General features: G+C 42.8%; 1 protein-coding gene across 1 annotated transcript in view; it reads right to left on the minus strand.

Moving 5' to 3' along the window:
* Nucleotides 1–3,215: 3,215 nt before the first annotated feature.
* Nucleotides 3,216–24,109, minus strand: part of DNAJC18 (DnaJ heat shock protein family (Hsp40) member C18) — a 29,943-nt gene continuing 9,049 nt past the window's right edge. Inside the window, exons 5-8 of the mRNA XM_030572946.1 lie at nucleotides 18,617–18,729; nucleotides 16,770–16,879; nucleotides 12,365–12,537; nucleotides 3,216–4,961 (exon numbers count right to left, since the gene is read on the minus strand). Of these exons, the coding sequence (XP_030428806.1) occupies nucleotides 4,837–4,961; nucleotides 12,365–12,537; nucleotides 16,770–16,879; nucleotides 18,617–18,729 (521 nt within the window). The 3' untranslated portion in view covers nucleotides 3,216–4,836. The remainder of the gene's footprint in view (nucleotides 4,962–12,364; nucleotides 12,538–16,769; nucleotides 16,880–18,616; nucleotides 18,730–24,109) is intronic.

Raw genomic sequence — 24,109 nt, forward strand, 5'->3', positions numbered from 1 at the left:
CCTGTGAGGCATAGGGAGAGGGGATAGAGATACATTAAGCACTTATTCAGTTGTTTGCTACTCAGATCTGGTTTTAGGCTTGGCCTTAGCACCTCTTTTTCAGGCATGACTCTGGCACAGACATAACCACAAAACCGATGGCATGGTAGCATCACTTGCTACTTCCTATTGATAACTTCTTATGGCACTCACCTTAGATGTAGCCTTGTTAAATCTTATATCCTAAAGGAGTGCTTCAGGGAGCACAGTAATAGCTCGGATCAACATTCCAAGATGAACAGCGTGGCTTCATTATATTTAATACAAAAACTTTATCTTCTGCTCAAGAGTACACAAGTCAAAACAAACTAAGGTCTCAAGAACTGAGCTGATTATTCAGACCCACCAATCAAGACAGAACTGAATTTTCCAGAATTCTTACTGTAGTAAGGACAGAACAACAACATTTTCTAATCATCTAGTATAACAATACAGAGAGGAAATATACACAAATATACAATTTATGTAATTAGAACTGTACAGTCAAGGTTCAACGGACTGATATACTACTACAGTATGGCCAATATGGATTTACTTAAGGTTAATGGAATATACAGTCAGAAAATAAATATTTTAACATCTCCTACTGAAATAAGTTAAATAAATACAAATACTAAGGTTGCACTTTCCATTAAACAAAAGTTTGAAACCAACAAAATAAATGCTGCACCTTTTGATGTGTCATGCGTGCGTAGGTAAGAAATAATTTATAATAATATCAGGAAATGCAAATCTTTAGTTTACACTACCAGCTATATTTACCCACAAAGTGAGCATCTCTTTAGTTGGACAAATATTGAAGAAAATGCATAGTTAACCCTGACTATAAATCTAACATTACTTCACTTTGCAACAAAGTGCAGAACTGTTTCTAGTATCAATTAACTGGTTATCGTGGGCTGCTCCTATCAAAATCCAGTGCATCGGAGAAGATCACACAATAGATCCATGTTTCCAAAGCATAGGGCCAAATTCTTCCTTTGGATACAGGTATACATCTGTCACTGGGTTAAATGATATTTGTGTGAGTACATCTAAGGATAGAGTTTGTACCTTATGTTGTCTTGGGGGCTGGCAAGAGGAAGAGAGGTTGGGAATTTCAAGTGAACCATAGATAGGAAGACAGCGTTAATGGCTTGGCTTGGTCTGAAAAGGTAATCTAGTATCTCCAAGGACAGCCTTCAAAAACTGCTTTGTAACTGATGTCTCTTTTCATATTCGGTGTCTTTTTACCCACAGTATGTATATAAAATTAGAATGTGAAATCCTTCATTTCTAAAAATATAATCATATTCACAAACCTTTTGGAATTCTCATAGAATCAGCCTGGAGGGCTTACAAAGCTTCTTAAAAATAATAAAATATCCTTACACAGCTCATATTTATATCATGGCAGGAAATATTAGAAGCCTAAATCAAAATGAACACGCCCTACTTGCTGCTCAGAAAAACACTCTAATATAGAGACCAGGAAATAGAAGTTGATCACAATTTGGTAAATGCCTTCTGGTTAAAGAAAGTAGTTCATTTAACGAGTTACTGTTACCTTGAGAAATATTTGACTAGATTTGATCGATTTGATCTATTTTCTAGCAAAAACAGAAGTAGTGACAAACATTAGCACAAGACATTTTATGTTGCTAATTGTTTTTACTCACATACCCTAGAATACTGGCATTGAAGTAGTCTCTGAGAAGGATTTTAATATCTGATATGACGCCATGATTCTGAATACAGAACATCTTACTGTTTAAAACATCTCTTTACTTTTCAATATTGTTTTCCACTTAATCATGGTCTCTTTTTTAGTCCCACAGAAATCTCCTAAAATGATGGTGCTTCTTGTAGATCATGTCCTGCCTCTATACAACACTTTAAGATTGTTGGCTGAAAGGTGCAATATACTGCAAATACAAAATATCACATAGGTATTCAAGTTATATACAGTACATGTTATGTCTAACCAGATCATAGCATTCAGTTTTCCTATCACATTTTTGATAGCACTGGGAGCATAAATTAGAAGTAACTGGATGATACTAAACTCAATGTAAACACTGACCTGCTATTCACATAAAATCTATTGTTAGCGTATATTAAAAAAAACTTTATTTATAAAGTCAAGTACAGCACTCAGATTAGGAAACAGCAGAATTCAGGTCATCCCAGAAGTGTTAATTTGGGACCCTTGTGAGCGTGCATGATGATACAATCTTTAATTATATGATGACATACTATTTTTTCCCCTGCAGGATCCCTGCCTCATTCAGAGCACAGGATGGATGTTGCTTGCTGAATAAGCAGCTACTCAATATTTTGTTTTATCCTCACTGAGCAGTCTGTGATGTCCATCCTTATTTATACTGCACGCCATCCAAGCCCTGCACCAAATACAGATTTAATTTCTTCGTGGGTTTTCTATCACTACAGTATTTGAGTGCTTCACAACCATTTATCTATCTATCTATCTATCTATCTATCTTCACAACACGCTTAGAGAAAAGGGGGTATATTCCCATTTCACATATTGGAGGCTGAGGCAGAGAGATTCCTGTCAAAAGTATCCAAGGTGCCTATGGTCTGATTTTTCAGAAACCTTCGTATTTTATATCGCTTTATATGTTCAAAACACAGACTTCACCTACAGTTGTGAGTGCTGAGCACTTCTGCAAATCAGTCCCCAGGTGTCTCAAATCAGGCACTCACAAGATGACAAACTAGTGGCCACCTGTGAAAAAAGTTTGGCTTAAGTGACTTGCCCAGCACCACACAGAAACTCTATGGCAGAGCCAGGAACAGAATCCAACTTTTCAAGTGTGGAATTCAGTTGCCTTAACCATCAAACTATCCTTTCTCTTACTGCAATCCCATTTCATTCCCTACGCACCTTTCAGTTTCTACAATAAATGATCCTACAGACAAATGGTCTCTATGCAACCGTGATTCATTTTTCCTCAGCACTATGCATCCTGTACATTGAATGAGGCAGGGGTCCTGTGGAAAAAAAAAGTTGTGATCATGTAATTATAGACTGCATCATAATGCATATACACGGGCTGCACTGAAGCTGCATGGGCAACCTTAATTCTGCCATTTCCTAACTTTGGAGCCCATGTCTTTGCAACCTTAACATTATTCTAAGGTAGTATTTTGTATGTGATCTCCTAGATTTAAAAAAAAAAAAGCAAACGGTGGCTACCTGCACTACCTATAGTGAGGTTTAAAAGTGGGTGGAGTATTGAATTAGTTCTAGTGGAGACGTGTCAACACATTACAAGAGTCACTATTGTCTCTAGATCCAGGCTGAACATGGAGAAGCCTGCACTACCACTACATGTATGTACATGGTCTGTGGAAAAGGACAATTTCATCCTCTAGAAGAGTCCATTCAACAAATTTGTAGACAGAAAAAGAAAAGGGAAGTATGAGGAGGGCCTACCTCTTCTGATGCTAAATCAAGTCAAAGATTAAATACAACAGTCCAGAACCTGGAGTGCAGCTAAGCTGCAGAGTCCCATTAAGAGGGTAGGCATAAGTGGTTTAAAACCCACCTTTGGACAGTCTTGATCCTTCTGCAGTTGCATGCAGGCTGGTCTCTTTGTACTGTTCGAGCAGCTCAAAGGATGCTCTAATTTACACCAGGCAGAAATAGTTACAAGGGGCCAAAATGCAACTGAAGATTGACATGTTGCAGAAGCCATGCCCCTCTTTTCCATGCTACACTGGCAGCAGGGTGATCGTGTGGCATAAGAGCCTCCACATCAGATCCAGTCCACTGGAGGATCAGCCTTACAGTTCCTAGGCCAGTTAAACTAGATTTTAACACTAATAGCTTTGGGAAAGCTTCTCCCGCTCATTGCAAAAGATATGGGATACACCTTTGCTTAATTAGATCCACTGGCATCCTTCAAATTTAGCTAAACAGCAGCTGTAATTTTCACAATGAATGTTATCATCATCACAAGTTTTCAATGAGAGAGAAAAGGATAAATGAGTGAGTTCAAATGAGATACTGTGGCAAGAGCAGGGACTCCAGGAATGCATCCCACATGCACAGCAATGAATGTTAGCAACTGAGATGCTATTGCAGGAGCAAACAATTTCCAAGTTCCTACTTGCAATCTGGGTTAATTACATCACTAATTATAAAAGAACAGTACAGGTTTGGATCTAAATTCAGCAAAAAACTTAACACATGCTTAATTTTAAGCACATGCTTAAATCTCATTGACTTCAATGAGACCTAAGTACATGCTTAGGTACTTAGCTGAATCAAGGCCTTGATGAATACCTGAGCTAAGCATTGGAAAGTAGAATGGAGCAGGGAGTATGCCCTCAATTTTTTCTCACAAGTCATTTTGGATGCAAGGACATCAGCTTCAGATGAATATGGGAATGCCAGCATATAACTGAAAACTACATCGCCTGAATGACTGAGTGTGGTCTATGTCCAAATAAAATACAGAGTGTATGGGATATTATGTATACTTTTCTGGCAAGCAAAGTTGCTTGGGTGGCAGAAAAAACCGTATCAAATGAAGACTGGTGCCGCACTACGCTACATTTTAGGGAGTTAATTTCCATTGAATACCGTTGGTCCTTGGAACCAAACAGAATACACAGTATATTAGAGCAAATACCGTGTCTATGGCTCAGGGTTGCCCAATTCGGTGAACATTGCAAAGTTACCAATTATTAAGACTCTACATTAGGCTCTTTTTCTTTTTTTAATAAATACAAACGAAAATAGAAACAAGTTAAAACAGCAATAAATAACCCAGCATTTGCCTGGCCTACTCAGCCACCCTTGTGTAGTCCAATAAGACTGGAGAGCTTTTCACAGTGCTCAAGTTTCAGTGACTCCGCTTTCTGTTTTAATCGCTCGTCTCTGTATAATCTGGCCAAATTCGACAAGTCGGATTCTGAAAGATGAAAAAGATAAACATTAGAACAAAGCTACTGAGCCTGATGGGTAGAATCATGTTTAATGCTTCATTTTCCTCAATACATTTTTATAAGATTATTAAAATCCTAAAACTTTTTAGCAGTTATCTTGAAGGAGACACTGTCAGCCCAAATTGGGCTAGGCTTTTAGGAAAGTAAAAACAAGTATTTCCATTATTATTTCAAATTTTAACCATGTGAAATAAACCGTCTCCAAACACTGCAGCCTTGTGCTAGTGCATGAGAACCAGAAAATGACACTGACTGTCTATTTTCATTGTTCACAAAGAAAAATACAAAATGTAAACAAAGAGCAGAGTGCAGTGGTGCCCAAACTGTGGTGCGTGCACCTCGGGGGGGAGGGGAGACACAGAGGAACCTTTGCGGGGGGGGGAGGGGGGCAGGGAAATGATCAAGGGAGCGACTAAACTGCTAAATCCTTTGAGTTTACTGAAAAAAATATTTTTAGTCTTTCTGATTTGCTCATGGATATAATTTTCTCCTTAAGGAAATTACCAATTGAAAACAGTTAAATGTAGCTATGGTGAATGGCTGACATGGATTTCTGAACAGGTCAGAAAAGTTTCCTTATGCACAAGCTACCTTATGACATTCAATTTGTTTGAAGAACCTTACACAGCTGTCAGATCACATAGCCAACAGGCTGATTCAGTATGGAAAGAACCTCACAGTGGGACAAATTTTGTAGTCATTACTCTGTCCCACTGCAATCTATGGGAGTTTTGATTGAGTAGTGACTATAGGACTTTGTTCTTTGTATTTACTGAATGACTCCATAGACTGACAAGCATTAAAGGTTTTTATTTTGAATCAGGAACCCAATCCTCCATTCCCTAACCCTAATATATCATCCATTGAGTACAGCATGCACCCAACAGACACACATGAATTTGAAACAGGCACCTGTATAAGAACATGTTTTCAGATGTCAGCCAAGATTAAGCTGGTCTCAGCACAGTGGGACTCTCAGCCAACTAGCTTTAAAATGAAATGAAGTCTCTGTTACAGGTTCTCTCGTGGGGTCAAACTTCTTACTGTGGGACGTTTACACCTTTGCTGGTATGAATTTCATCATGTAAATCTCCTATACTTTATCAGATTCTTTAAGCTGATTTGTCCTTATATCTTTTAAATATCCAGTTAATCTTTATAAAGGAAAATAATGTAATATGGTATTCATAGAATATGTTGTCTCAATGTCCTATTTCAACTCTCTATTTTCAGTTGCCTTTATATGGTGTTCTTTGATCCTGAATTTTGTTAACTTCAGTCTTACATAGAAATTGCCCTACCAAAACAGACCAACGGTCCATCCAAATCTGGTATCCTTTCTTCCGCCTTGACCTATATAGCAGATGTTTTAAAGGAAGACAAAAAGCCACAGCACACCCAGCCTATTGTGCAATACTTAGCCACAAGAGGAGAAACACTGCCTGCAGCTGGCAATCAAATCTTTTAAAATAAATAAGAGACACCAAAAACGTGATCGGCCGACCATGTAATTTAATGGACTAATAGGCTGTTGAATGACTACTTTGTAGTCTCCAATAATGAGGTAGACATACAGCAGATAAAACTTTTCAATGGTCAAATCAAAGACAACAGAATATCTATTATTCCTATAGTTTTATCTTTGTGAAACTGTATATATCTATATCCATCAGCAACAAAGTAAACTCCAGTAAATAAAACAATACCTACTACCAATAAGTACTCATTTAGCAAAATGCATGGCCCAAATGAGGCTAAACATCTGAACAGAAAGGAATTAATGGACCAAAGTTACAAAACAGCTGATTAAAGGTCTCCAGAGAACTTTTCTCCATGGCTGTGTTTTGCATTCAACACTATTTATTTTTACAATCTTGGCTGTACTAAAGTTAGCACAGTCTCAGTTGTACTCATTACTGGCTCACCAGACCAGATGATAATCATTCTTAAACAGTTTTTAATTACTGTGGTATCCTCAGGCAACTGCTAATCTCAAACACTGTAAATATAGTTGCAGATGTGTTTCTAACGTATACCATGGCTAATGATAGGAGCATATGTTTTTGCTCGTTAGTTAACGGAATGGCAAAATTGTAATGTTTTTTCCTTTGCTGGGCATAATAGTCCTAGGAAACATCTCTCTCAAATTTGTGGATTTTAGAAAGGATATAAAATTCAGCTTTAAAGGTGCCAGATCCTCAACTGCTATAAATTTTCATTGAAGTCAATGGATCTCAACCATTTATCTTTGAAAATTTGTGGCGATCGAGGGAGGTCCTGGACGATTGGAAAAAGACAAATATAGTGCCCATATTTAAAAAGGGGAAGAAGGAGAACCCAGAGAACTACAGCCTCGCTCCCGGCAAAATCATGAAGCAGGTATTCAAGGAATCCATTTTGAAGCACTGAGAGGACAGGAAGGAGATCAAGAACAGTCAACACGGATTCACCAAGGGAAAGTCATGCCTGACCAACCTGATTGCTTTCTATGACGAGATAACTGTTTCTGTGGATATGGGGAAAGCAGTGGATGTGATATATCTTTACTTAAGCAAAGCTTTTGATATGGTCGCCCACAGTGTTCTTGCCAGCATGTTAAAAAAGTAAGGATTGGATGAGTGGACTACAGGGCCGCCCAGAGGATTCAGGAGGCCTAGGGCAAAGCAATTTCGGGGGCCCCTTCCATAAAACAAAAAAGTTGCAATACTATAGAATACTATTTTCTTGTGGGGGCTCCTGCAGGGCCCAGGGGCAAATTGCCCCACTTGCCCCCTCCCTTTCCCCTGCCCCCTGGGCAGCCCTGGGAAAAATAAACATTTTAAAACCTTCCGCATCTCAGCACAAACCCAGTTTTGAGAAAACTTCTTTTCATGTCACCTTTACAAGGTATCACTGGTTCTCAGCACCAGCTAGTGCTAAAAGGCACTAAAGCTCATTAAAAGGGTTTAACAAATATTTTCCATTTTGGATCGAAAACTAGGGGTTTTTAAAAAGCAGATAAAAATCACGGACAATGTCTGGTTTCCTTCAAAATTAGTTGTGGTTTTTTCTTAATTGAAAAACTGAAATTAGTCTGCCAAAACCTGAACATCGTTTGGGGTTTCACAAGTGTGTGGCCAAATATTTCCTGCTTGCTGTCTTTGATTGTTTAAAGAAACAATAAAAAAATCTGCTTAAAAAAAATCCAAAACTTTTGAATCACCTCAGCTTGTGACCAAACACCTGAGCCCATCCAGTCAGAGATTTTTCCAGGTTTTTGATGCTCTTGCTGGCTTCCTTGACTCATATCTGTCTCCATAACTTTGGGTTCATTTAGGTTAGAACATAAGAATGGCCATAGTGGGTCAGACCAAAAGGTCCATCCAGCCCAGTATCCTGTCTACCGACAGTGGCCAATGCCAGGTGCCCCAGAGGGAGTGAACCTAACAGGTAATGTTCAAGTGATCTCTCTCCTGCTATCCATCTCTACCCTCTGAAAAACAGGGGCTAGGGACACCATTCCTTACCCATCCTGGCTAATAACCATTAACGGACTTAACCTCCAGGCATTTATCTGTTTCCTAGAGACTGGCTCCACAGGGCCCCTCACAAACTGGAGACGGTTACTGTGGGTTTGTCTTTAGTATAGCTTATGTACATTCTCCACGAACTGAGCGTTTGAGCTTGTTCCAGAATCTGGGATGAGCCTATGTTGTGAAAACTGAAATGCTCAAAATAGCACATGCATGTGAATGGACACAAAGTGCTATAATTAAATTAACCCAGGGGTTCTCAAACTAGGGGTCAGGACCCCTCATGGGGTCACGAGGTTATTACTGGGGGTTGCAAGCTGTTAGCCTCCACCTCAAACCCTGCTTTGCCTCCAGCATTTATAATAATGTTAAATATATAAAAAAGTGTTTTTAATTTATGGGGGAAAGGGGGGGTTGCACTCAGAGGTTTGCTATGTGAAAGAGGTCACCAGTACAAAAATTTGAGAACCACTGAATTAACCCCTCTGGAGCCTCAGGGAATGCAGGGGAGGGGAGTCTCTATTGGTGGGAGTTGGGAAGGAGGTAGGTGGTGTAGGATATTGCTCTTCTCATGTGATCCTTCCCCCATGGTTCTCTTGGCTCTATCACTGTTAAACTAAAGTGGCTAATTTTAATGAAGCTACCCTCCCCTGAAATTCCCTATGGCACTGAAATTAAATGTAGACTATAATTTGTTATTTGAGAAGTGAAAGGGATGGTAGCCCTAAGGAAAAGGATAACAGCTTGGCTCTTTGTGTTAAATAACTGTCTGCAAGCCTCAAACTGCTGAATGAGCTTCAGGGTGAGGAAGGCTGTGCCTCCCCAAACAGCCTGGCCCTGCCCCCTATCCGACCCTCACCCACTTCCTGCCCCCGGCTACTCCCCTCAGAATCCCTGACCCATCTTGCTCCTTGTCCCCTCACTGCCCCCCCAACCACCACCCCAGGACCCTGCCCCGCACCAACCCCCCCTGCTCCCTGTCCCCTGACTGCCCCAACTCCTATCCACCCCCTTGCTGAGTCCTGACAGACCCCCAGAACACCCATGATCCAACCCCCCGTTACCCATCCCCTGACCACCCCCTCAGAACCTCTGCCCCTTTCCTGTCCCCTGACTGTCCTCGGGACTCCCTGCCCCTTATCCAATCCCAGTGGCTGCCTTATCATGCCGCTTAACCCCCGCCTCCTCCCCTCTCCTGGAGCCTCAGTGCGCCGCATCCAGGAGTGGCCCTGGATAGTGCTGCAGCGGCACGGCTCCGGTGGGACCTGAGATCCCGCCGCTTGGCCGTAGCTCACAGACCTGCCCCCTTACCACACGTCTCTGAGCGGGAGGAGCTCAGGCCCCACTGGAGCCACGCCACTTTAGCTCTCTCCAGGGCAGCTCCTGGACGTGGCACGCTGAGGCGCCAGGGGATGGGTGGGGGCAGGGAGCCTCAGACATTCTCATGGGGGCAGGTCCAGGGCAAATTGCCCCTCTACTGGGCGGTCCTGGTGGACCACAATGTGGATAGAAAGCTGCTAGATTGTCAGGCTCAATGGGTAGTGATCAACGGCTCAATGTCTAGTTGCCAGCCGGTATCAAGTGGAGTGCCCCAGAGATTGGTCCTGGGGCCAGTTTTGTTCATCATCTTCATTAATGATCTGGATTATGGGATTAACTGCATCCTTATCAAGTTAGCAGGTTATACTAAACTAGGGGGAGAGGTAGATACGCTGGAGAGTAGGGATGGGTCCAGAGTGATCCAGACAAATTGGAGGACTGGGCCAAAAGAAACCTGATGAGGTTCAACAAGGAAAAGTGCAGAGTCCTGTGCTTAGAAAGCAAGAATCCCTGCATTGCTACAGACTGGGGACCGACTAGCTAAGCAGCAGTTCTGCAGAAAAGGACTTGGGGATTATAGTGGACGAGAAGCAGTCCGGCGGCCATGGGCATATTGGGCTGTATTAGTAGGAGTATTGCCAGCAGATCAAGGGAAATGATTATTCCCCTCTATTCAACACTAGTGAGGCCACACCTGGAGTACTGCGTCCAGTTTTGGTCCCCCCACTACGGAAGGGATATGGACAAACTGGAGAGAGTCCAGCGGAGGGCAACGAAAGAGCTGGGGCACATGACTTACGAGGAGAGGCTGAGGGAACTGGGGTTATTTAGTTGGCAGAAGAGAAGAGTGAGGGGGGGATTTGATAATAGCCTTCAACTACCTGAAGGGGGGTTCCAAAGAGGATGGAGCTCGGCTGTTCTCCTTTGTGGCAGATGACAGAACAAGAAGCAATAGTCTCAAGTTGCAGTGGGGACTGGATATTAGGAAACACTATTTCACTAACTAGGAGGATGGTGAAGCACTGGAATGGGTTACCTCGGGAGGTGGTGAAATCTCCTTCCTTAGAGGTTTTTAAGACCTGGCTTGACAAAGCCCTGGCTGGGATGATTTAGTTGGTGGTGGTCCTGCTTTGAGCAAGGGGTTGGACTAGATGACCTCCCGAAGTCTCTTTCAACTCTAATATTCTATGATTTACACTAGCTGAGGATCTGGCTCCTATTATAACCATAGGTTATCAAAGAGAAGGTTACAGAGTGACTTGATGATAGTCTATGAATAGCTATATGGGGAACAGAAATATTACAATCAATGGCTCTTCAATCTAACAGGCAAAGGTACAACATGATCCAATGGCTGGAACTTGAGGAGAGGCACATTCAGACACGAAAGAAGGGACACATTTTTAACAGTGAAGGTACTTAACCACTGGAACAATTTAACAAGGGCTGTGGTGGATTCTCCATCACTGGCAATGTTAAAATTAAAGTGAGAGGTTTTTGTAAAAGATAGCTGTAGTTGAACTACAGCATATTGGACTTGAAGCAGGAATTAGTTCAGGGAAGTCCTATGGCCTACATCATGCAGGACGTTGGACTAGATCAGGGGTCTCAAACACACGGCCCGCTGAGTTATTTGCTGTGGCCCATCAAGCTCCCCATGTCCCCCGGAGTTATTTCCTGCAGCCACCAAGCTCCCCTCCCCTGCTGCTCCCAGCATGCCACATCCCTGCTCCTCTGCCTACCTCCAGGCACTTCCTGCTGCCAAGTTAAGGTTGATGTGAGAATAATAATTTTGAATTTCCTAACTTTTGTGCATTTTAAAGTCTCAACATTTTATTGTCACTTTTTGCATTGCATTTTCTTAAAATAAAATAAATTCTTGACGGTGGTAAAAAACGTGACCCCGGACTCAAATAACAGTGGCACATTCAAATAAGCACATGCTTTCTGCCTCTGTCTCTTTAAAATGTGATACAAAGTAACATGGTATATGAATGCCATTTTCAAATTTTTTCTGGATCTGTCAAAGATCAGATGAATAAATGTTGTGGATTTCATTTTTAATACATTGCTACCCTGAGTTATTCAAGTGTAAAAGAAAGCACCTAAAAAAAAAAGTCCATTGGTGAAAAACACTTCAAATTCATGTCTTAAAATCAGCCAAAATGAACTGTGTCAAGCTTTCAACAACAAATTAACCAGGTGACAAAAGAGAGCAGGTGTGACAAAAGCCAGGGCAAAGGTAATTTAGGCTGAGAACCACTGTTCTAAACATTTACCACTGTGGGCCGCATATGTAGCTCTCTATGTGTTATGTGGGCTGCATTCACACCATATATATATATATATATACACACACACACTACCTGTATGGCCCTGAGGATACCACATGGGCTGCAGCTCTGTTCTTCATGGTTTAGAAAGTTATATATCTCTGTAACCTAGGGCTTACAATGGAAATACCTTCTCAAGCATAGCCACGCGCTGACTTCCTGTGATGTGTACCTACACACTTATAAATAACAAAGATTACTTACTTTGTTGTTTCTCCTTCCAGCAGCTGGTCTGGATATAGTCTATATAATCCTTTTCAACCGTTTTCTCTAGCTCTTGAAGCTCTGCTCCTTTATAATTATTTTCAAAGTTTTTATCAACATAATAAGACACCTGCAGGTTTTGTGTTTCTCTAGGAATGGTATGGCCTATAGACCTGTGAAAACAGCACAGAGACAAATGTGTTTTTAAGGCAGTTCAGAAATATCATGGAATGTTAAAAAAGGCAAGGAGAGAGAAGTGCTCATTCATTCGAATATTCCCAGCAGGAAATACCCGTAACAACTTCACAGCAGCTATCGCAGAACTACGGCGCCCTCACCATTCACTAAAGGAATTACACATCTCCATGCTCCATAATCAACCTTACACCTTCCTAACACAGATGATGAAATAAACATGACTGGCTAGAAAAACACAATGAAGACACAATATCTAAAGAGATTTAAAATGAAAAATGGAATCTAAAAGGAGCAGTCTCAGAATTGATAGTGCCCAAACTCAAGTACAGTATGCATTAATGGACTGCATTTTTCTGGGGAGTTCTTGGTAACTTGGTCAAGTCACTTCCAAGACATAAAAAGGCCCAAACACAGCTTTGTTTGCCTGCACTTTCCAGCAGCCTCCTGTCAACATCTGTGGGAAATGACTGGACAAACTTGAAAGGGCAGCAGTGTTCAGGGTGCATTTAGGGCACAGGGCCAAATATTTGAGGGTGCAATGTGACTGTAGTCATATAGCCCATTCCACATAGATTTCCACTGCCTCACATAATATTTTTTAGGCACCTGAGGGCAAATTATAAAATCCTGTGGAATTCTGAATAAGAGATGATCCTGGTTCCATTTCATTCTAATGTTTTGAAACTGCTCTGCAGTCAGGGGATTGTGTGGAGCTAGCCTCTCTGCCTTCTCCACTGGTTTAAAATCTTCTTTCTAATCTTCTTGGCTCCTCTCTTTGCATCTTTCAAATTGTTGCCCTGGATGAGGGGAAAATAGCCAAGAAGGGAGGATCACACTCCATCTGACATGCCTCTCCCTCCTTCCGCAGTTCGGTTTGTCCCTTCCTTCTTGGTTTATTAAAACCCCTTTTTTCTTCCTCTCTCAAAGTCCGGAGGGTTTATTCCCTGCATTAAGAACAATGGAGTTTGTAGAAGTTTAATTCCTAAAGATAAGGTTTAGCGACAGAGCATATGTGCCTATGTGCAGAGCTAAAGTGTGACTCTCTTGGACCAAAGGGCATGGAGGCAGCAGAAAGGACTGCCTATTCTGGGACCAGCAGGGAGCATTTCACTTGGGATTGGCACAACTCACTGGGGGAGTATCTTGCTATCTGCCAGACATGCAGGCTGACATCTTGTGGTAACAGTGGTAAGAATTTTGGAGCAGCCTGAAAAACAACACCCCATGAAAAAAGACAGACAGAATGCGAGCCCAACCTCAGCGAGTTCCAATTATGCTACCCTCAATAGGGGTGCCATTTAGGAGGGGCAATTTCCTCCTTCCCCCATGAAGCACCTCAGTCCCAGCTGCAGATAAAGGAAGCATGTAGCTGAGGGCAGGCAGAGGCAGAAAGCAACGCCTTCCCACAGCGGCTCCCCCTTGGCATCATTGTCCTTCTGCAGCACTCTGGGGAGGAAAGCTCATCCTTCTGGGCTCCTGATCACCAGGCTTGCCAGTATCTTGGAGCAGGAGCCATGTGCTGCTGGCATAGCCTGTGGAGTGGACGCCTTCCTGCATGCTTAGCATCCTGGCTGCAAGGCATCTATCCTGCTGAAGGGGTACAGGGGAACAAGTGCTGGGAAAGGCAGGCAGCAAAACCCCCAGAAGTTCATTGAAAAGTCTGGGAACTCCACCCCACAGGCAGCAGGATAAGGAGCAAGCCTCCCATAACAGGAACTGTGGTGAAACCTGATCCTGCCCGTTACCTCTGAGCTGACAGGGAGAGCACTCTCTGCTAAGAAGGTGGGAACAGATACAATCCTCGACATGCCTGACAGTCACCTTGTGGCACAGGATTCATGTGATGTTCTTGTGATCTCTCTCTGAAGGAGCCCCTCGATCTCAGCGCTGCCTCTGTTCCGGCAGTGCAGTGACTGGATTCATACTCCTACCTCACTAGCCCCTAAAACATGCTTTAATCAATGTGTTCCTTTCTGTGACAAACGCCAGACTTCCGACTCCTTTCTCGGAGCTTGCCAAGAAATGGATCACAATGCAAATGCACACCCTCAAGTTTTTTAATTCTCTCCACCTCCAGTTACTTTATCATTAGACCTTCACTTCTGTTATCTTGTCAAACAGCAATTGAAGTTCATGTTTTTCTGTCACATTTTTCAAATGAAAGCAAAATATGTTTTATGTCAATGGCTTAATATGGATGGTTTGTTTTTTGTTGTTTTTGTTGTTGGAGCCTTGCACTAAGCCCGGAAGGTATTGGTATGAAAAGAAGATTTTAAAAAAGTATGGTCTTAGCACTGAATTTTATGCCTTTATATTTTAAAAATCAAAGACAGGTGATCCTGCATAGTCAGAGATATCTGGGAAGCAGCTGTAGGCATTAACTGCTGTGACTGCACAGCTATCTGGAATCAATAATATTTTACAGTATTTGTCTCCTGTATGGTCTGAACTTTGCTGTTTTATAAGCTTGAAAGTTAGATTTTATTTGGTACTGGGTCCTAGGTGCAGATTGCTTAGCTTTAAAAATTTCCAGTTTGTCCTCTGTTGGTAATTCTGTTGTAGAAAGCCTATATAACAATATAGGAAATAACCACAACAAATGAAACAGACTGATTTTTATCTTTTATCCTTCCAAAAATCCAAGAGCTGCCAGTGGCCAAAGCAGCCCCTGGACTCCTGCAAGAAGTTGCCCTCCACTGAAATCTGTAATGGCTCCCCTGTTCTTTAAAGGGGGCAAACCTAAACCTTTCAAACACTGGATTTCATAAGAAGTGAATGCTTGTGGCTATGCCCCTCCTCTCACACATGGTCCTGATTGTCACCTGACCAACAACTCTCAGTACCGGGAAGGCCCAAGTGAAGGGGAGGGATCGTTCAGTGGTTTGAGCATGGCTTGTTAAACCCAGGGTTGTGAGTTCAATCCTTGAGGGGGCCACTTAGTGATCTGGGGCAATATTAGTACTTGCTCCTGCTAGTGAAGGCAGGGGGCTAGACTTGATGACCTTTTGGAGTCCCTTCCAGTACTATGATATAGGTATAAGGAGGAGACAATGTGTGACAATGCTCCAAAACGAGGGGGGGGGATGATTTTGTTGCAAACAGCTAATTGCTTTTTACATGACAAAACTGCAAAGAGGCAAATGCCTAAACCCTCAAACTCATTTTATTCCAGATTAACAAAGCAGAACCCCCTTGGGCTGAGCGTTCAGTACTGCAGGTTTCTTTCCCACCTACTTGTTCCAACTCTCCTTAAATATCCCTCCACAGTCATGATAAGCCTTTCGATCCAGCACGGATTGAACACCAAGCTAATACTGTTCCAGTGTTGCATGAGGGAACCGCTTTGGATTGAAAGGAGGATCTGAAATGTTTCCCTGACACCCATTCATCCAACTGAAAACACCTGCAGGCCATGAACCGCACCAGTCCACAACTCCAAGCCCATGGATATTGAATTTACACTGGTGTATAATCAACCATGCACATCCTTCCTACCATTCAAATCAACAATACCTTTGCAACCCCAGGATCTTTGCAGGGTCCTATGCTGCTGCCATCCTGAGTGCACAGGAGGTCTCATGCCTTACAGCTCCTCAGCTCCACCTAGCTACCACTCCTTTCCCTTCAAAAAAGAACTAGTGGTACTTGGGGGATTTTTCCTTGGAGGGGGAGTAGAGCCACCCACCAGCTCTACAGCCCAAATTGGCCTAGTCTCTTGGGCAGCATTTCTACTTGCACTGGATGAACAGGCATGTGGGTTTTCCCCAAGCCCTGATTAGAACTAGGCATTCCCCACTCCTTCCAGGGCTAACCAGGTTGCCCTGTTATGCTCCAGATCCTGCTGGTTTAGAAGGTGCTAAATGCTACTAGACCATGACTACTAGATGCTAAATGCTACTAGACTATGAAAGTGTTTTAAACCAGATGGTGAGCTCTCTGGGGCAGGGACTGTCTTCTGTTACTTGTCTGTATATAGCCTGTTACATTGGGGCCTCGCTCCTTGATGGTTTTGTATTATGGTAGTGCCTAGGAAAACCAACCAATAAACATGGAAATAGCCCTAGTCCCTTAATTACAAAGTGATAATGCTTTCTGAAGAGAGCAGATGGGAAAAGTTAGTGAATTTTCTATTAAGTCCAACATCCCTCTACCTCCCCACTCCAAGTAACCGAGACCAGATAAACAGTTTTTCAAAAATTGGACTTACGATTTGTAGAACAGGCTGTAGGGTGGATTAGTGGCCATCAGCTGAGTTATAACTGACACAACTATGATCACCAAAACAGGCAGCAACTGAATAAATGCAGAGTATGTATTCTGAAACGGACAACCATAGTTAGTGGATGATAAAAGTTAAAAGATGAGAATAAGACCTACTAGCTCATAAAAGGCAGGATGCGGTCTCTAGGCAGACAATGTACCAGATGATAATCAGACAAGAACAGAGACTATCCTTGAGTTAACAGAAGAAGTGCGACATTTAAATTTCAAACTAGTTAAATTTCAAAATTACCTTTATTAGAAAAACACTTTAATAACCTAAATTTCAAATAAATAAATAAATCTTCTCCTAATCAAATTTTCATAAAGTTTCTTTAATGCACAATTCCATTTATAAGTCAAATAACTATCCCTCAAAAAGTATGTGTATACTGTGCTGCCAGGAAGCTGCAAGGAACACCCTGCTTGGATACAGTTTATATCTACAGGTTCCTTGTAGTTTCTAAAATTTACAATGTTTTTTTCTCAAATCCCACAAAATACTTAAGATCCCAATGACAAACTCTTAAGAATGTTAAAGGTTAATAAATAATACATAGTGCAATTTGGAATTAGAGATGTGTATTTTCTTTTATTTGATTGAATATGTTTCTCAAAGTAAGTGAATTTAGTGCAAGTGAAACGGTGATGGCTCTAGGGACAAAAGTCTTCTGTTACTCCATAAAACTAACAGCCTGGACAGTAACAGCGTTTCTTTTTACACTGTCCTGCCCACCTGCCTCAACCTTTGCCCTTAAGGGGAAGCGCAGAAAGCAGTCTGTAGCTATTCAGTCCTTGGTGTCTGTATCAAGATTACCAACAAGAATGCTCACTGCAACTGTTTGTGATATGAACACTCAGGAGCGCCACCAGCTTTTTTGGTGCCCTTGGCGTCGGAAAGTCCCGCCTCTGAAATGCCACCCCCGACAGAGGAGGTGGAAGGTCCCGCCCCGAAAATGCTGCTGCCGATTGGGGCGGCCAAAGATCTGGCTGCCGTGGGCACCGTCCCCCAAATGTTAGCGCTCCTAATGGGTTGCGCCAACCCTGTGAACACTTGTCTGTCCACACCACAAACTTATTTCCCATTAGGCTACACAACTGACATTGGATGGTAAGATTTTCAGCCACTACTGATCCATTTCAACTGATGAAAGACTGTAGCTCTTTTCTGAGTCCCCCCCACAATAAGATACATTTTGGAAGTAGCAAATAAAGAGACAAGTACAGTGGTCCCACATAAAAAGTCCATTCTGACTGTAAAAATATTACTGGTTCTAGAGGCATTCCCCATTTTAAGAATTGTAGAACCTGAGTTACGAATACCTCAGGAGTGGGTTGTTTGTAACTCTGAAATGTTCATAACTCTGAACAAAACATTATGGTTGTTCTTTCAAAAGTTTATAACTGAACATTGACTTAATACTTTGAAACTTCACTATGCAGAAGAAATAAGCTGCTTTTAACCATCTTAATTTAAATGAAACAAGCACAGACAGATTCCTTACCTTGTCAAATTTTATTTTTTAAACTTTCCCTTAATTTTTTTTGTAGTTTACATTTAACACAGTAGTGTACTGTATTGTTTTTTTGGTTTTGTTTTGTTTCTGTTGCTGCCTGATTGCATATTTCTGGTTCCAAACGAGGTGTGTGGTTGACTGGCCAGTTTGTAACTCTGGTGTTCATAACTCTGAGGTTCTACTGCACAGGGAACACTACTGAAACCCATATGAACTTGAAATGCACCCACTGAAGCCATGATCAATACTTAAAGCTAACAGCTTCCTCCCACGGTACCTGAGGCCTGTTCTCTTCCTCCTCTTTTTCCTGCGTCCAGGCTCTCTCATTTCGGTGTCGCCGCCGATAATAGTGAGCGTCTGGTGTTACATTTGAAAACATATGAATATTTCCTGTTTTAAAAAAATCCCAAAGAGGTGAACTAGCCATTTTCATTCAATTGCAGGCATCTATTATTCCTCAGAAATTCTAGTTGGCTATCCCACCTTACAGTAAATGGCCTGAGTTACCAGGCAGAGTCATGAGAGGCCAGATTATAAACTTCAAATAATACACCTCAGAATTGAAATTCCAAAACAGCACATGGGAACTAGCCATCATGCAGCATGTTGGAGCATTGGTGTGCCAAGAGAAAGGGAATGTTTAAGGAAAAAAAAAACAACTAAAGGCAAAGCAAAACTTTGTGCAAAACCATCTCAATTTTCTAAACAAAAAACAAAAAAAGAGACCCATTGGGGTTTTTATACTGTAACTCTTGCTGTTACATGAGTTTTAGCATGTCCTCGAGAGACTATTTTGCACTGAGACTCTAAATATAAGTAATAGGCTTTATCATTCAGTCCATAAGTTAGGCTGCTCTTAATTACTAAATTTGCCCTGCTGTACTCATTTCTGTTCTCTTTCTTTGAGCTCTTTATTGCCTCATTAAGGATTTTGTAACGAGAGAAGAGATTAAGGAGAAGTACCTACTTGATAAACAATACAATTCGGAATTTCCTTTTCGTGTAGGCTAAAGAAAGACATAGTATATAGCTGATTTATTTTAGAACTTCTAAGATGGAGGAAGAAAGAAGCACAAGCTATTTGATCAGAATGATGCTGTTAAAAAGCTCTCCCAATTTTAAAAGCAATGGATTTTACATTATATGAACACCGGAATAGCTATGCTCTTTCCTTTTAATTCAGGCTCCAAATTAAAAATGTTTGTCCTAATCAGGATCACAGAAATACGACTCCATCTTTAAGCCTGCATGAAATTAATATAACTTTACACTTCTATAACATCCTTCATCCAAGGTTCTCAAAGCACTTTACAAACATGGGCAAGATAACATTGTTACAAGAAACTGAACTTAAAATAAATTCTTTGACTTTCATTTATTAAAGTCTAAATAACAAAATGCCCATACACAAAGCTCGAGGCACCCTGCCAATTACTTGCAACAGCATAATGACCATCCAACAGCATTAAAAAACATCCCATTGGTACCATAAACTCAGCTTACTTGCAGCATTAAACAAAGAGTAACAAATTAACTCAGGGCATGTCTACACTCTGGGCACTACAGTGGCACAGTTGCAGTCCTACAGCTATGCCAGTGTAGCACCGCAATGTACACACTTCCTATATCAGCGGAAGTGGTCTTTCTGTCAATGCTGTTAATCTGCCTCCCGGAGGCAGCAGCAGTTAGGTTGACAGAAGAATTCTTTCATCAACCTCGCCGCGTCATGCTGGAAGTATGGTCAGCTTAACTACGGCACTAGCGGTTGATCTAAACTTAAGTATAGACCAGGGCTCAGTTGGCCAGCAAATGGAAAGGAACAGAAATGGACCCCCTAATGCCGTGGGCTCCATATCTTCCATCTCTCTAAAACCCGATTAAATAAGTAGCTTTTGTAGCATGCACAGGTCATCAATTTCATAATATTTCAGACAAAGTGGAAGGAGCAAGTTCCAGGATCCCAGGATCCTCACGCAGAATACCCTACCAGCATAAGAAAAAGTTTGGTGTGGAATTATAGTTTTGCTCATCTCCAAAGGTTTTCAACTCCAATTCCCCAAAAGCCTATGCTTCAGCTTACAGCTGTTTTGGTGCATATGGGATTTGTTCATGTGCACCAAAACAGTGAATGGATTTTCCTCAATTAAAGAGAAAAATAACCTTTGAGCTAGGAAAATGTATAGAATGTTCATCTCAAAAGTTTTTTTTGGAGGAAGTTATGATTTGGTTTTAATATCAAAACAGTTTTAAGCTTTGTTTAAGCTTGGAAGTAGGCAAAGCATACACAATTTCTGCTTTGCAAAAGAATTGCAAGGAAGACATTTAGTCGTATAGCAAACAGGAAGAAAAAAGTGTTCTAAAGTCATAGCTATTTAGTTTCACTAAGTAGTTGTAATGAAAATCCCTGTGCTCCCTTATTTTTCTTTGCCACAAAAATCTGTAACACCCTCACTTAGGCCTTTTCTACACTACAGAGGTTTGGTTTTTTTTTATACAAGTTATGCCAATGATCAAAAACTGGTATAATTACATTGCTTGTGCATGTTCACACAATGCTCTTTTTGTTGTTGGAGCACATCCATAGTTGGTGCTTTAGCACCAAAAGTGACAGCAGTGCTCTATGGGTAACTAACCTACTATGCTCCTTGCTATTTCTGCAGCTAGCAGTTGTGGAATGGCAGAGTGGATCGCAGTGCACCCTGGGTGTGGGCTCAATGTCCTGACTCATTTTTTCCCGTCCCACCATTCCATGGGCTTCCAACTGTGTTTCGTGGTGTTTTTCAATGGCTTCTGTTTACTGTGCACCCAGAGCCTGCACTGCTTTCCACTATTGTGGTCACTGTTATAACACATCACGGCTAGTCATGCAGTATATCACAGCAGCTCTCATGGCACATCTGCATATACACAGGGTATTGCTACCCTGGCAGAGTTACAGCGCCGGCAGTTACATCGCGGCTCAGAGAGTGCTGAAGGGAAACTGCTGTTGTGTGTTCACACTGTCAGCTGCCTGCGCAATAGCTTGTTCACACTTGCGGCACTTGCATCGGTATTCGGAGTGGTGCACTCTGAGCAGCTGTCCCACAAAGCATCTCTTCCTCTTCTGCCGCTAGGAGTTGTGGGAAGGCGGAGAGGGTCATGAGGCATCCTGGGCCCTGTCCCAATGCCCCATGATGCATTGCTTCACATACCAGCAACCTCTGTGCTACCATCCACATTTGGTGCCATCTTTCAATGGTTTGTGTACTGCACGCAGGAATGGATCCCATACTGTTGACCAGTATGCTGCTTGCTCTCATTAACGTCACGAGTGTAGCGGAGTTACTCCTTAGACTATAAAGGCAAGAGGAGTTCAACATTGATCTCTCCACGCATATTAGCTATGACATGAGATTGCTCGCGGCATTCACAGAGGTGCTGACCACAGCAGAACGCTGGTTTCGGGCTCAGGATACAAGCACTGAGTGGACGGATCACATCATCAATGCACGTCTGGGATGATGAGCAGTGGCTACAGAACTTTTGGATGAGGAAAGCCACATTCCTGGGTCTGTGTGATGAGCTCGCCCCAGCTCTGCGGCGCAAGGACATCATAATGAGAGCTGCCCTGCTGCTGGAGAAGTGCATGGCGATTGCACTGTGGAAGCTGCCTACTCCAGACTGTTACTGATCGGTCGCTAACCAGTTTGGAGAGGGAAAGTTGGCCATTGGACTTGTGTTGACAGAAGTGTGCAGGGCCATTAATCGCATCCTGCTCCGAAAGACCGTGACTCTGGGAAACGTGCGTGACACTGTGGATGGCTTTGCACAAATGGGCTTCCCTAACTGCGGAGGGGCGATAGATGGCACACATATTCCAATGGCACCAGACCACCTAGACGCTCAATAACCTTTAAGAGCCATTTTGTGGCTTCGTTCTGGTGCGACATTCTCCTTTCAGTCCCCTTTCTCGCTGTCCCACCACTCCTTCAATTCTTGTTTTTCAGTCGCGGAGTGCATGATGACATCACACAGAAAATCCTCTTTAGTTCTTTGTGGCCGCTTCCTAATTCTGTGCAGCTGGCGATAACAAAGAGGGAGGCTGGGCTCCCAAGGTCTTATCTGTGAAGCCAAAATGCAACATTTCACAGAAAGCAGTATTGTCTGCAACACACAGATCACTGATTCAGTGATTTAAAACACAACCACTATTCACATACCTGTCACTAACTGGCTGACGACAGGCAAGCACACAAGACCCCCAAAATGGTGAGTAACCACAGGGACAGGGGAAATCAGTGTTCCAGGACAATACTGCACACTGGGCACGTGGCTCTTGGGGAGAGCCAGCATTGTATGGGGGAATCTTACAATCATTACTGTGCCCACATTTTCCACAGGTTGTGTTCATTATGGAAGATATCTTGCTGCTGAGGGTGAGCAGGGAATCAAGAGAGGGTCTTCTCCAAGATTGTGGCTTCTGCCCTGGCCCTTATGGGCCTTGCCGTTGTGCAGCAATGGTCCCCCCCAGTGACAGCAGAGTGGCATGGGAAAGTTACCCTTAATGGGGCAAGAAACAAAGCAGATCTGCCAAAGAACCTGCAGCAGCGGATTGCCCAGTATCTCCATAAGCGTTTCTTGGAGATCTCTGAGGAGGATTCCTGTGAAGTGAGGGAGTCAATCAACACCCTGTTCCATCACTTAGACTAGGCACGTGGTGATAGGCATATCCTACAGACACGCCTGCTTTCTGCAACCCTCCTGCTCACAAGAACTCACTTCAGCGATTACCAAAATCAAAGCCACTTACCAGGGGTTGCTTCTCCTGTTTGTGCTTTGCCAATCTCCGACAGCTGTGACTGGTTAGCCTCCTCCGGGGTAGAGAAGAGCTCCTGGCTGCATGCATCTCTGGCCTCCAAGTCATCCTCTCCCTCTGGGTCTTCCCCCACCACATCCTTGTCCAAGATTTCCTCCTCTTGGCTCGGTGCACTGTCGACTGGCACACAAGCCACCAAAGTATCCACAGTGGCCTTCACTGTGGAGGTGGGGTCGCCACCGAGTATAGTGTCCAGCTGTTTGTAGAACTGGCAGCTCATGGGCGCAGCACCGGAGCAGTGGTTTGCCTCCCACACCTTGTGGTAGGTGCTCTGCAGCTCCTTCACTTTGACCTGCCCTGCAGTGTGTCCCAGTCATGGCCCCTTTCTGTCATGAAATCTGACTGTAGGTACCGTAATTCCTACAGCTGCAGTGCAGCTGGGACTGGACAGCATCCTCTCCCCAAATGCTCTTGAGGTCCAGCAGCTCAGCACTGCTCCAAGCAGGGGATTGCCTGGTGTGTGGAGCAGGCATGGTTACCTGGAAAGATGAGCTGAGACCACTGTACGCATCACTGAGCAAACAGGAAGGGGAATTTCAAAATTCCCAAGGAATTGAAGGGGTGCGGATCATGGTTGGTCACCTGAGGGCAGGGCAATGCAGTTCAAACTGATGACCAGAGAGGCGAGAACAGGCCTTGTGGGACATCTCCTGGAAGCCAGTTGTAGCACTGTAATCGACCAGAGTGTCTACACTGGCACCACTGCGCTGTAGCCCCAACGCAGAAAGCTGAATGCCTTGTCAGGGTGTTTTTTTTACAGCGCTGCAATTGCGCAGTTTCTGCACACTCAGTGACTTGCAGCGTGTTCACCTCAGGAGTTATACTGCAGAAAGCTGCTTTTCTGCACAGATACTTGCCAGTGTAGACAATGCCTCGGTGAGCTGTCTATGACAGCAGCACTACAGGTGATGTGGT

This window comes from Gopherus evgoodei, chromosome 8, assembly GCF_007399415.2.
Source record: "Gopherus evgoodei ecotype Sinaloan lineage chromosome 8, rGopEvg1_v1.p, whole genome shotgun sequence".
In the NCBI taxonomy this organism is placed as follows: domain Eukaryota; kingdom Metazoa; phylum Chordata; order Testudines; family Testudinidae; genus Gopherus; species Gopherus evgoodei.